The sequence below is a fragment of the Paramisgurnus dabryanus genome, chromosome 6, assembly GCF_030506205.2.
Source record: "Paramisgurnus dabryanus chromosome 6, PD_genome_1.1, whole genome shotgun sequence".
NCBI classification, from domain to species: domain Eukaryota; kingdom Metazoa; phylum Chordata; class Actinopteri; order Cypriniformes; family Cobitidae; genus Paramisgurnus; species Paramisgurnus dabryanus.
Window position 1 is genome coordinate 47,154,326 of NC_133342.1, and position 13,432 is coordinate 47,167,757.

General features: G+C 37.5%; 2 protein-coding genes across 2 annotated transcripts; both read right to left on the reverse strand.

The window, feature by feature from the left end:
* Window positions 1-274: 274 nt before the first annotated feature.
* Window positions 275-2,541, reverse strand: jund (JunD proto-oncogene, AP-1 transcription factor subunit). Its single transcript, XM_065276900.2, has one exon. It carries the CDS (start codon window positions 2,303-2,305, stop codon window positions 1,466-1,468), a length of 840 nt encoding a protein of 279 aa, XP_065132972.1. The 5' UTR covers window positions 2,306-2,541; the 3' UTR covers window positions 275-1,465.
* A 6,329-nt stretch (window positions 2,542-8,870) lies between these two features.
* Window positions 8,871-13,041, reverse strand: LOC135767209 (tripartite motif-containing protein 16-like). Its single transcript, XM_065276871.2, has 6 exons — window positions 11,608-13,041; window positions 11,381-11,476; window positions 11,069-11,302; window positions 10,695-10,848; window positions 10,492-10,548; window positions 8,871-9,447 (listed from the first exon to the last, which is right to left on the reverse strand). Exons 1-6 carry the CDS (start codon window positions 12,226-12,228, stop codon window positions 8,918-8,920), a joined length of 1,692 nt encoding a protein of 563 aa, XP_065132943.1. The 5' UTR covers window positions 12,229-13,041; the 3' UTR covers window positions 8,871-8,917.
* Window positions 13,042-13,432: the final 391 nt, after the last annotated feature.

The window sequence follows — 13,432 nt, forward strand, 5'->3', positions numbered from 1 at the left end:
TCAAATGTGGAATGCTTGATAAAATCACACAAATTACAACAAATGTTCTAAATATATAAAATAGATATATTCAGTAAATTAGTTTTTAGTCCCTCACTGGTTAAACTGGTAAATCTGAATCTTCATTTCCATGCTATTACTCTTCTTATTATACTTTAAACAAACACAAGCCTAGACATTTTTAGGTTTAGTACCAACAGAAATGACTTAGACAAAACCCGCTAGCTGTGTATTTGGTGGGGTATGAAAATGCCATTAAACACAACTACATCAATTAAACGTGTGAATTGAACAGGATTTAATGACACTTAATGTACAGATCACACTGATAACATATAAAGAACAATAAATGACATGTGACGAGGAAACATTTACATTTACAACACAACACACATAATCCAAAAGAACATAAAATAAGACATCATGTGAATAGTATAAAATCGATACAGTCATAGATTAATAAGAGCTTGTCATGAGAAAAGGCCTTTAATATGAAGCGTACATGCATGACATCTTTGTTGTGTTTGGTTGCACTCATTTTGAGCTTGTCTCGAGCATGCAAAAATACAGCCGCGTAGATCTTCAGAGATGAGATCAAATAATGTTGCACAGTTGCCATCGTCTCCCAATGCAACGGAGCACAAAAGTCCATTTGCTACAAAATGTTGTAAACATAAAGTTTATTTACATCAGCACCTTTAGTGTCCAATTCAACAGTCCAAAGAGTTCAGTCTGTGATCTTTATGCATCAGTGAACAGAGAGTTGACATCACAGGAGTGGCCTGCAGTAGGAGATGCTTACAATAGATGTTGAATGACAAATGTCTAAACATAACTTACTGCCTATTTCCCATTTAGACATGAAAAGCATTCACTTTCTGAATATTAACACAAGCTGAAAAGTTGTGTTCATGTTTTTGTTAGGCTATGTAATGAAGGGCAGTCGAGACTGTGCTTCATTGTGAAAGTCAGGGTTTCCATTGTCATTTATAACCTGGAAATATGGAGTTTTAAAAAACACCTACGTTTCCAAGTCACACTGTTAAAAATAAAGGTTCGGAAAGGGTTTTTAGTGATGCCAAGTTTTGGTCTCCAAAGAACCTTTTAAGGCAAAGGTTTCAAAAGATACATTTCTTTCTCACTTTTTACGCAGTACGCACTTCCCACGGTAAAGACACTTTTGCGCAACAGAAAGGTGGATGTTGAGGGTTCTTAACGGAATCAAGAGCTTGATTTAGTGTGTATGAAAATGTTTCATATTAGCGCAACAATAATGTATCGGCTACATGTTGCTCTTGGTAAATTTACTTTGAAAGTTTTAAAGTCGCGCGTCTATTCACAATAAAGCACAGCCTGTAGTGCGTTATTAAGTTAAATGCACGTTTAAACTAAAAACCATGATCTATAAACCTGCCTGTGTTGTCTGTCAACCACTGGAATACTGACAAATAGAGATGAACGTCCTCTAATACGCTTGAACTTGGTTAGGCAGCAGTTGACACCCGTTATTGACGTGGTTCATGACTCTCTGCTTTAACTGCGCCACTTGTTCTCTCAACACGCTGGCCGTGGACGCGAGCTCCGTGTTTTGGTTTTTAAGGGTTTTCACTTTGTCTTCCAGTCGGGATATCCGCTCCAGTTTCCTCTTGCGGCACTTGGAAGCGGCGATCCGGTTGCGCAGCTTTTTCCTCTCGGCCTTGATGCGCTCCTGCGTGTCCATGTCGATGGGAGACAGCGGCGGACTGTCGCCGATGCTCTGCATGTCCGGTACCGTCTGCGGCTCGTCCTTCAGGGACTGTTGCGCGCTCATGGGATGCGCGGGCGGCGGCGGTGGGAAGGGAATGGTGTCCGTGGAATAGTTCACCGTGGTGCCGCCGTACGCGCTCAGGTTCGTGTACACCGGAAGATCCACGGGCAGGGCGAGGGTGGCGCTGGACGGGAGTCTGTTGAGCGTCGGTGGAACGCACGGTCCGCCATTTAGCTGGTTCTGTTTGTGGAGGTCTTCCAGGGCTTTCACGAAGCCCTCTGCGAACTCCTGCTCTTCGGTTACCGACTTCGGGTAGACGAACTGGGAGGTCGGTGTGGTCGTGACCATGCCATTGGACTGGATGATCAACCTCTCCAGCTCTGGTGACGCTAGTTTTAGGAGTCCCAGGTCGGGCGAATTGAGGATCCCCTCGGCATCCCTCAGATCCGGCTTTAAACTGGAGCTGTTCTGATCGTCTAGGTTTAAGCTCATGTCTTTCTTCATCATTATGGTTGATATTCCAAGTATTTCCTCTGGCGGATAAAAGCTTGTTCCCATCCTACACCCTACAATGGAGTGCGCTGGGTTTGGTGTCCAAATAATCCATGAGTTTGTTTTTGTCGTCTTCTGCTTTTACTTAAAGGGTCTTCTTGTTGCGATAGTTTTACTTTCACTTGATCGAGTTAAGATATTGTTGTCATGATATTGTCGGTTCTCCCCAGCGCGAGAAATGTTATCTATGGGCGTCAATACGCATTTGCAAGTTTTCTATCCCTAAAAATTCCATTATGTCACTTCAGAGCGCTCAGATTGGCCAAAGATGACGTTTTCTTCCGGTTTCATTTACATAAGGGGCCGCGCTCGCCGCTGTCGCCATGGAGACGGCGAGTAAACGGCAAACAGCGCGGTGCATTGTGGGTTGATGTCATAGAGAACGTAGAGCGCGCGAGGGTGGGGACAGAAACAAGGCTGTTTGGTGGTAGAAAATGTTCTTTTATTTTGTGAAGGTCTTTAGATGTTTGATACCACGTTTCCACTTGAATTTAATCTAATGGAATAAAACTGCACGTCTAGATTATATAGATAGTGAAATAAAATGCGCATGTGTATCTTAATATGTATGACAAATATTCACATAATATATTTATTTTACTAATAAATATAATAAACAGAGATATGCAAAGTTCTGACGTTTTTCAAGTATATGAACACTGCTGCTATAACGGGTCATTTTTACACATCTGTAGGCCTACATAAATGTGTTAAGTGAATAAACACGAGTATAATACAAATAACTCGATTTTAAGCGAGAAAATATGCATAATTGTCTTAAATTAAAAATATATAATTTGACCTATGCAAAACATTTTTTTGAAGGACATGATGATGTTTTGAAGATAAATTTGAATTCAATAAGCTGCTTTGGCAAGCTGTATGATTTCTAAAAATATATCTGCAGACAGCAAAACGAAAGAGAGAGAAAGAAAGAGAGAGAGATGAATGAGAGCCGATGACGTTCGTATACGTCTGCATCAGAGAATAGAATCAGCATCATCCGTTGCTATGGTAACACTGACATGGGGTCTGACGCAGAGGCAAGTGAATGAAGCGGGGGTGAGGATGTAAGAAGCTGCAGCAGATGTACTTCATGAGTAGGTGGAGGCAAGATTTGTGACTTCCATAATTAATAAAAAAAAAGGTTATATAGTTTTTTCAAAATGTTTTATGTTTGATAGATTATTTGTACATTATACAGTGAAAATGTTTTTAGCATTTTGCCAAAAGGATAAATCAGGGTAAATGAAACAAAACAAACTTAATTTAAGACATGTTTTCCTTATAATAACTCTTTAATATCAATCAGTTTCTTTGTATGTATTTTGTTCTAAGAATGATAAGATACTTTTAACTGAAACACAAGTCATTTAATACACTGTTACAGGGCCGTGCACAGACATTTTGAGGGGCAGTGGCCCAAACCAAAAAGGGGGCACGGGGGGCACAATTTATATGGTTTTAACAATATGATGTGTTATAGATTAGTATCAAATAATATAAGTGGTTATAATGGAAAATAGACTTTATAACAAGATTTAGAGTGTGACAAAACTTCTTAATATTCTATATGATTTACATGCTGAAGCTTTGAATCCATGTTTGCAATTTTGAACAGCTTTTGCAGCCTCCCTTACAACTCTGACTTTTAAAAAAAAAAAACATTTTATTTTTATTTTTTGTCCACAAAGTGTGCCAACAACAGCAAATTTGGTGTTATTTATATTAGATCTCATCGGGTACATTACTCATTAGACAATCACTGTAATTCTAAAAATGTTTGCTAAGTTGTTACCACTTTAAGTAGACAGAGAGCAAATCATCCACAGAAATACAAAAACATAGGAAAGCCGAGAGAGGTCATCCATATTTTTATTTTTGCTGCTTGTTTTCTCATGATCTCGAGATAACAAAAGTTGTTTTATCCAGACATAATAATCCAAATGCCATAATGTAATTTCCTGTCCATAATATTTCATTTATTTTGAAGTGGACTGCTGATCCAAGTTTTCTCCGTTACCACGCGTAGCTAATTGTAGATAGACTTAATAAATAAATAAAGTTTGATGTTCGTGAATTTAGGGACCATCTCTAAAGTGCACTGTACACGTTTCTATCTTCAATAGTATTTAACAGTTTATTTGAATAAATATAAAACATCTAAAAAAGTGCCCTGCTGAAAAAAACAGCATACCAGCAAGACCAGCATATGTTGTGTTTTGGTGCTGGTTTGCTTGTGAACACCAGCTAAACCAGCATCAAACCAGCATCAGCACCAGCATTAGCACCAGCTAAACCAGCACCAAACCAGCATTAGCATCAGCTAAACCAGCATTAGTATCAGCATCCCATGCTGGTCATACCAGCATATGTTGTGTTTTGGTGCTGGTATGCTGGGAACACCAGCTAAACCAGCATAGACCAGCATGATTCCCATGCTGGTCCATGCTGGTTTGATGCAGTTTTTTTCAGCAGGGTGTGCATTATAGTTGACAACCATGAACACTTTACAGTTGTTTTTTTTTTGACTGTTTGTTGACTTTAAGTTATTCCATTGTAATGCTGTTTAAAGTAGAAACGTATATAGAGTAATTTAAAGACGGTCCCTAAATTCACCGCGCTATCAAATGGTCATTTTTTGGCAAATCTGTTTCATCTTGAGCGAATCCCTGATCTAAGTAAAATCTCATTTGTTCATCCATGCTAATTTGCTAAATATGCTTTTGCTGTCTAAAAATTATGTTCTATTGAGAACACGTATGCTTTAATCACATCACAAGAATACAACTTTTGTTATGTCGAGATCACGAGAAAACAAGCTGCTGTTTTCTCGAGATAACGAGAAAATTAAGTAGTGATCACTAGAACACAAGCAAGCAAAAATAAATATAGAACACGACCTCTCTCGGCTTCAAACTACCAAATTACTAATTGAGCAGCTCAACAACTAAGGTAATGTAATGAATCTACCTGTTAATACAACAAACTGTCGTCTTCGCCCTTCAAAGAGTGGACACAGAATGTGAGAGATGCTGCGGAGCGGGCGGGGAATCACGAAGTGGATTACCAGAAACAGTAGATCTTTAGACGAGCGGTAACAGAACACTTTGACTGGGGTTGGCGAGAGGGGCACCTCAGCCGATTAGGGCAGAAGGGCAGTTGCTCTAGCCACCGGGCCACCCCCCTGTGCACGGCCCTGCACTGTTATATAGTTCTCATGGACACATGTGTGTCTCCTTCCCTCCATTTCTCTCTCTCTAAAATAAATTCAAATTTATTTATACAGTGCTTTTAACAATTGGACATTGTTACAAAGCAAAATTGCATGGAATACAAACAAAAAAAATTACAGAAAAATCAAGAAATAACAATTTAAGAATATAGATTAAGAAAATGCAATTTAAGAATATAGATTAGAATAGAGATAAAGTAAGCTACATGGATGCCCCAAAACTCAACCAACTCAAAAACACCAGCTAAAGCAAAGTATGACTCAAAGATAAGCACCAGTTTGAGGCCTAAAGAAACACTGCTAATTATGAATGCCACTGTGAGAAGTCATTCTGTAATGATACAAGCCCATTCAACACCTACAGGCCCTGCATACACAAACAGGTCTAAACCACATATCAGCAGTGGGTGTTGACCATTTAACTGATTTAAAAATAAAGACATTCAGTCATATCTTTGTAAATGAAATTTGTTTGGAGACCTATTCAAGTAAAGAGGCTAGCAACAGGCCCATTGACCAAGTGTTTCAAGAATGATGCCATAGAAAAGTTGTGTGCCTTGCAGATTTTTAGCTTCTGAAGAACTGACATGAACGTTACATAAATTTTGAAACAAATGATTTTAATGTAATCATGTTGGTTGAACTTTTAGCAGCTTTTGAGGTTTTAAGAGCATTTATTCTGCACTCTGTGTGTAAGCTTAGCTTTAATTTCTAGCATTATAAATACACAGAATGGTTAAAGTTATTAGTTATTTTAAGAAGTAAATAAACCTTTCTTTATCATGAAATTAAAAATGATCTTTAAGGAGTTTCTACGTGCAAAGTAAGCGTGGGTTGTAATTTCACTTCATGACCGCAAGATGGCAGTAGAAACTTTGATCTTGTGTCTAATATAAGCTAAGCCTTTAAATGGGCCCAATTTATTCCAATAATATAAATTACAGAAACCGGTCATTTCTGAATGCGATTGACCCAGAAACGTGCTCTATGAAAATGTGGAGGACAAACTCTTGTAATTTAATAGAGTCTTTTTATAAATGAAAATCTACTTGAGTAGCTTATAACTTAATTGTGTATTTATTGTTGAAAATCTATAAAAAATCTCCTTATAAATATTTATATGTCCTTGTCATCAGTGCTAAATTTCTGTTTCATACTGAACACCCACAGTGTTTAATCTCAGATATATCATCAGGAAATCAGTCCTCCAATGATAAATGTGAATGTCTGTCAGATCATAGTTTTGGAAAAATATTTGTATGACCTTAGAGACTAAGTGGTCTTACAGATTAATTGTATACATGATGAAGGCAGTGTAAAATCTTGGTGTGTTTTGGGATCATTGACTGCAGTGAGTGAAAATCACCATTAGATGACCTACATGATTCATCAGTTTATTCAATAAGGCAGCCCCAAGTAATAGGCTTTATAAGCATTGTAACAAAATAGTTTTTAAACATTATGTTTACTAGAAATGCCATCAAAACTTGTTGAAAGTGAAAAGAAATCATACATTTATATAGAAACTGTTATGGCAGACAGATGACAACGGAATAAAACCAAATGTAGAGATTAACTTGTACAATATAATACAAAACAGTCCGAAAGATTAAAAAAGGTAAACATATTTAATCGTACACTTGGCAAAGTTATTACACAATATCAGTAACAAAACTTATCAACAGTTATATAAAGAAGTCGTCAGACCATGTGTTTTATATTACATACTGTACTGTTTTGTACTTCTAATTATCAGTGCTGCTAAATATCAGATATATACATGTACTCAAACACAAATAAACAATTCAGACAATATTCATCATGAAATACATTTAATGATTCAAAGATGTTGTGTTTTAAAGTAAAGTTAGAAACAGAAAAGTCTCAAAGCTGTTTAAAGAATGATATTATATAGCATTATTACAACCCCAAATCAGAAAAAGTTGGGACACTGTAGAAATTGTGAGTAAAAAAGGAATGGAATAATTTACAAATCTCATAAACTTATATTTTATTTACAATAGAATATAGATAACATATCAAATGTAGAAAGTGAGACATTTTGAAATGTCATGCCAAATATTGGCTCATTTTGGATTTCATGAGAGCTACACATTCCAAAAAAAGTTGGGACAGGTAGCAATAAGAGGCCAGAAAATCTTTATGATGCGCTGAATGTTTTCTGTGGGTGACAGATCTGGACTGCAGGCTGGCCATTTCAGTACTCAGATCCTTCTTCTACGCAGTCTTGACATTGTAATTGATGCAGTATGTGGTCTGGCATTGTCATGTTGGAAAATGCAAGGTTTTCCCTGACAGAGACGACGTCTGAATGGGATCATATGTATCTAGAACTTAAACCTTTCAGCATTGATGGTGCCTTTCCAGATGTGTAAGCTGCCCATGCCACATGCACTCATGCAACCCCAAACCATCAGAGATGCAGGCTTCTGAACTGAGCGCTAATAACAACTTGGGTTGTCATTGTCCTCTTTAGTCCAGATGAAATGGCATCCCAGTTTTCCAAAAGGACCTTCAGAATCAAATTTTGATTCGTCTGATCACAGAACAGTTTTCCACTTTGCCAAAGTCCATTTTAAATGAGCCTTGCCCAGGGAAAACGCCTGTGCTTCTGGATGATGTTTAGATATGGCTTCTTGTTTGACCTATAGGGTTTTAGCTGGCAACGGCGAAAGGCACGGTGGATTGTGTTCACCGACAATGTTTTCAGGAAGTATTCCAGAGCCCATGTTGTGATTTCCATTACAGTAGCATTCCTGTATGTGATGCAGTGCCGTCTAAGGGCCCGAAGATCACGGGCATCCAGTATGGTTTTCCAGCATTGACCCTTACGCACAGAGATTGTTCCAGATTCTCTGAATGTTTGGATGATATTATGCACTGTAGATGATGATAACTTCAAACTCTTTGCAATTTTTCTCTGAGAAACTCAGAAAACTATTTTTCACCGCAGCATTGGGGGAATTGGTGATTCTCTGCCCATCTTGACTTCTGAGAGACACTGCCACTCTAACAGGCTTTTTTATACCCAATCATGTTGCCAATTGACCTAATAAGTTGCAAATTAGTCATCCAGCTGTTCCTTTATATGTACATTTAAATTTTCTGGCCTTTTATTGCTACCTGTCCCAACTTTTTTTGGAATGTGTAGCTCTCATGAAATCCAGAATGAGCCAATATTTGGCATGACATTTCAAAATATCTCACTTTGAACATTTGATATGTTATCTTTATTCAATTGTAAATAAAATATAAGTTTATGAGATTAGTAAATTATTCCATTCCTTTTTTACTCACAATTTCTACAGTGTCCCAACTTTTTCTGATTTGGGGTTGTATATAGCACAAATGGTGTATATGATTTATATTGTTAGATGACACAATTTTACAGTTGAGCTCGTATTTAACCCAAACCCAGGATAGAGAGGTTTAGTGAATGTGGTGTGAACTCTGTGGATGAGGGACATCGTGTCAGAGACGCTGTAGAAAGACAAAATTCCTGCACTGTGATCCACATAAACTCCTATTTTACAAGAACTGGAGACTACGGTCAGATCTGTCTTCATGTTATTGTGTAAGAATGAACATTCAGAGGAAGAACAGACCAATCTCCATGACTGATCATTACATCCAAATCCACACTCATGAACGCTTCCCTTCCTGCTGATGCTCTTATATGACACTGATATATAAACACAACCGCTCCACGTAATCTCCCAGTAACAGCGTCCACACAAACTCTCTTTACACAACACCTGAAATAAATCATTAAATCTATCTGGATGATCAGGATACTGCTGAACTGTGTCAGTGCCAATTGCCGCTCTGTTCTCCTCAGACAAACAGATATAACTACATGCTGTGTTTGGATCCAGAGAGAACAGACTGAAATCTGAGGAAGATAAAATGCATATTTTATGTTTTTATGAGCATTCATTTGTTAATTTGTTGGAAAGGTGATGAATATACAGTGTGTGTGTGTGTGTGTGTGGGGAGGGGGGGGCGTTGCAAATGTGGTTTACAGGGACTTGAATAGTGTATAATGACATGTTAACTATGCTATTATTACCATGGTTTATGGGGACACAGGAAGTGTCCTCATAAACTAAAACTCTAAAAAAACATACTACTTTTTCATAGATTAAAGACTGGCAACAGGTTTTTGTGACATTGGGGTTAGGGATTGGGGTAGGTTAGGTGAATAGAATATGGACGGTATAAAATGCATCGCGTCTATGGAAAGTCCCCATAAGCCATATATGCCTGACTGTGTGTGTGTGTGTGTGTGTGTGTTTTAGAGCATTAAAGGGGCCATGTCACAAAACTTTTTTAAGATGTCAAATAAATCTTTGGTGTCCCCAGAGCACATATGTGAAGTTTTAGCTCAAAATACCATATAGATAATTTAAAATTGCCACTTTGTAGGTGTGTGCAAAAATGTTTTGGGTGTGTCCTTTTAAATGCAAATGAGCAGATGAAGTGCAAATGCTGATCACAATGATGGTGGTTTGTAGAAATTACTGTCAATTATTTTCTCTCTGCATTAAATGGCAGTGCTGTGGTTGGAATAAGAGCTCCTTATGACATCATAAGGAGAGCCACATTTCAACAACCTATTTTTTCATGTCCTTGCAGAGAATGGTTTACCAAAACTAAGTTACTGGGTTGATCTTTTTCACATTTTCTAGGTGGATAGCAGCACTAGGGACCCAATCATAGCACTTTAACATGGAGAAAGTCAGATTTTCATGCAATGGCCCCTTTGAAGTTTGAGTCGTAGGTCGTTATTAAATATATCAACATTTTATTTCGATGAATGATGTTTAGATTATGTAGGAAAAATGACAAGCTGGGTTTGCACAGACTTTTCACACATGTATGCCTGTTAAAGTTTCATGTGATATAATGTGTTTTGTTTTTTGTTGTTATGTCTTACATTGTAGGAGCTCCGCTCTGGTCTTGGGTTCATTGAGAATAATTTCAATGTATGAAACTAAAGAAAATAAAGTGACATCATCAGATTAATTCTAATGTAAAATCGTCATCATTTTAATCTGCTCTGTATTAATTATGTTATATTTTATGCTACTGTAGAACTATGAGAGTAAATCACAGTCTTAGTTTGAGATGTTTCTTTACCTTTGTCAGATATCATTTCAATCTCTTCTTTACAGAAATCCTCCATCTTTTCTTTCAGTTTAGTGACAGATTTCCTCACATTATCAAAAGAGAGAAGAGAAGAGACAGTGATGTTGTCTGAAGAACCAGGAGATGAAGAGAGAGACTGAAAACTCTACAACACAGTGACAAAAACTTTATTACCTCCTAAACACACTGATCAGATGTGTGCTCATTTATTTCAGCTCTCAGCTTTATAAATCAATTTGGGATTTTTTTCAACTGTAATTGTGGATATTCAGAGACTGTGCTGAAGTTTTTTCTCACATAATCATCTTTGCCCTTTATATCACAGCTCTAAATAGACCTTTGCATTTTAAAAATTGTTGCATTACCTGAAGGAAACTGATGTGATCTTTTGTTTGTGAAAGTTTCTCCATCTCATAATTTGTCCTCCTCAGATCATCAATTTCCTGCTGCAGTTTCTTCAAGAGTTCTTCAGCTTGACTCACTTCAGACTTTTCCTGATCTCTGATCAGTTGTATCAACTCAGTTCGTCTTCTTTCAATGGATCGGATCAGTTCAGTAAAGATCCTCTCAGTGTCGTTTACTGCTGTCTGTGCAGAGATCTGTTAACACACAAAGAGAGAAACTCAATCTCAAACACTTCTTCCAGTATTTATGTTTCTGTATTGATCAAAACTCACTGTGTGAATCTTCACAGCCTCTTTTAGATCCTGAATCTCCTTCTCTTTCTCCTGGATTCTCTGCTGGAGTTTTCTCTGGTTGTCCTCCAGTAGTCTCTGTTCAACAGATTAATAACAGATGACTCAACTATTTGGGTGGGGTTTGAAGAGATCAGTGCACCAGTGAAAGTTTATGTTCTCTAGGGAAACATATCATCAATATTCTTTATATTTTAATTTGTTCATACCTGTTTCTCAGTTCTCTCTGCTGCAGCTGATACGGTGTCGTGATTTTTATGTTCATCTATCAAACACAGCAAACAAATACATTGCTGATCAGTGCGACAGAAAACCTCCATGAGTTTGTCATGTTGAGAGCAGATCATCTCCTGAAGTCTTCCTGTCACATCAATCACTTTGTGTCGCTTTCCTGGTTGAAGTTCTTCGTGACGTTCAAAGTGAGTTTGACAGTAAGAGTATAGACACACCAGACAGGACTTGATAGCTTTGTATTTTCTCCCAGTACAGATGTCACACTCCACATCTTCAGGTCCAGCATAACTGAGATCAGATCCGTCAGTCTGAAGTTTTGTCTTCTTTAGTTTCTCCACCACTTCAGCCAGCATGGTGTTTTTATATAAATCAGGTCTTGTGGTGAAGATATGTCTGCACTGAGGGCAGCTATAAACTCCTTTCTTATCATCCTGATTCCAGCAGTTTGTAATACAGCTCATGCAGTAACTGTGTCCACAGGGAATAGTCACTGGATCCTTCAGTAAATCCAGACAGATTGAACAACTGAATTGATCCTGAACCCATGAAATACTCGCTTCTGCCATGTTAACGCATGTACACACGCAGTGAGGCATACAACAGCTCAACAACACAGTTTTAGTTTCACTTTCCTTTCTTTAAGAAATGTGTGTAAAATCCATTGGCACTCATTCATATACTAAATGTCCACCAGGTGTCAGTCTTCTACTCGTTTCATAACACAAAGACATACACAAAGTGTAAATGTTCACTATTATGTGTCATATCCTTTATGACATTTGACATGCCTTAATGGTTTGGTGGATTCACATTTAACTGCATTTATGGGATGGTGTGCAACTCACATATTCGGTGCTCTCTCAATTGCTTTGGATATAACAGTGAGGTTCTGCTAAACAAAAAATGTACATGTAAGGTACCAGAAAGTTGTGAATGCCCCTACTGAAAAATCCAGCTAAGACCAGCATAAGCTGGTGAGCTGGTTTTAGCTGGTCCTCCAGCTTGGTTTTATCTGGTATTGCCTGTGTTGCAAGCTGGTCTAGCTGTGTTTTGGTCACTTTTTAAGATGGTCTGGACTGGAAGACCAGCTGACCCACCAGCTTGACCTGCTTTGCCAGGCTGGAAGGACCAGCTAAGACCAGCTACTGCCACCTTAAACCAATTAAAACCAACTACCAGTTGGGCATCAACATGAGATAACCTTGAAACAAGTGATCTTTATATAGACAGTTTCAACACTAACAGCATAAACAAACGGCTTGCGTGGAACAAACGTAACTTTCGGTAAACTCCGTAAAGAATCAATAACAACAGAGTCCTTTTAGTCTAGTTTATAACAAGCAAAATAAACAACAAGTTGAATATCTTAGTTTAAATAACTAAAGCAAAACTACACCAACGTTACTGTGTAAAATGTGTACTGTAATGTAGTGATGGGAGAAATGAAGCTTTTCGAAGCTTCGAATCAATTGAACAATTGCTTCGAAAATTGATTCAGTTTTTCGAAGCAGTTCGAAACCCCACACACGCTGGCGACCCCTGCTGGTCAAAATAGTGTAAAGCAGATATGTCCAAACATTTTACACTTTTTTTTAACAAAATATTGTATTATAACATGTTTTAAAAATATGTTAAAAAATTATTTAACTTAATTAAGACATAGTTAAAAGTGTATTATGTGTTTTTAGTTTTATTTAGGGCAAACAAATCATTAAAACTAACTACCCTTTTAATTATGCAAATTGTTGTCATTAAATCTGTCTATAAACAAAAAGTAGACAAAATGGCAGTGTTATTAGT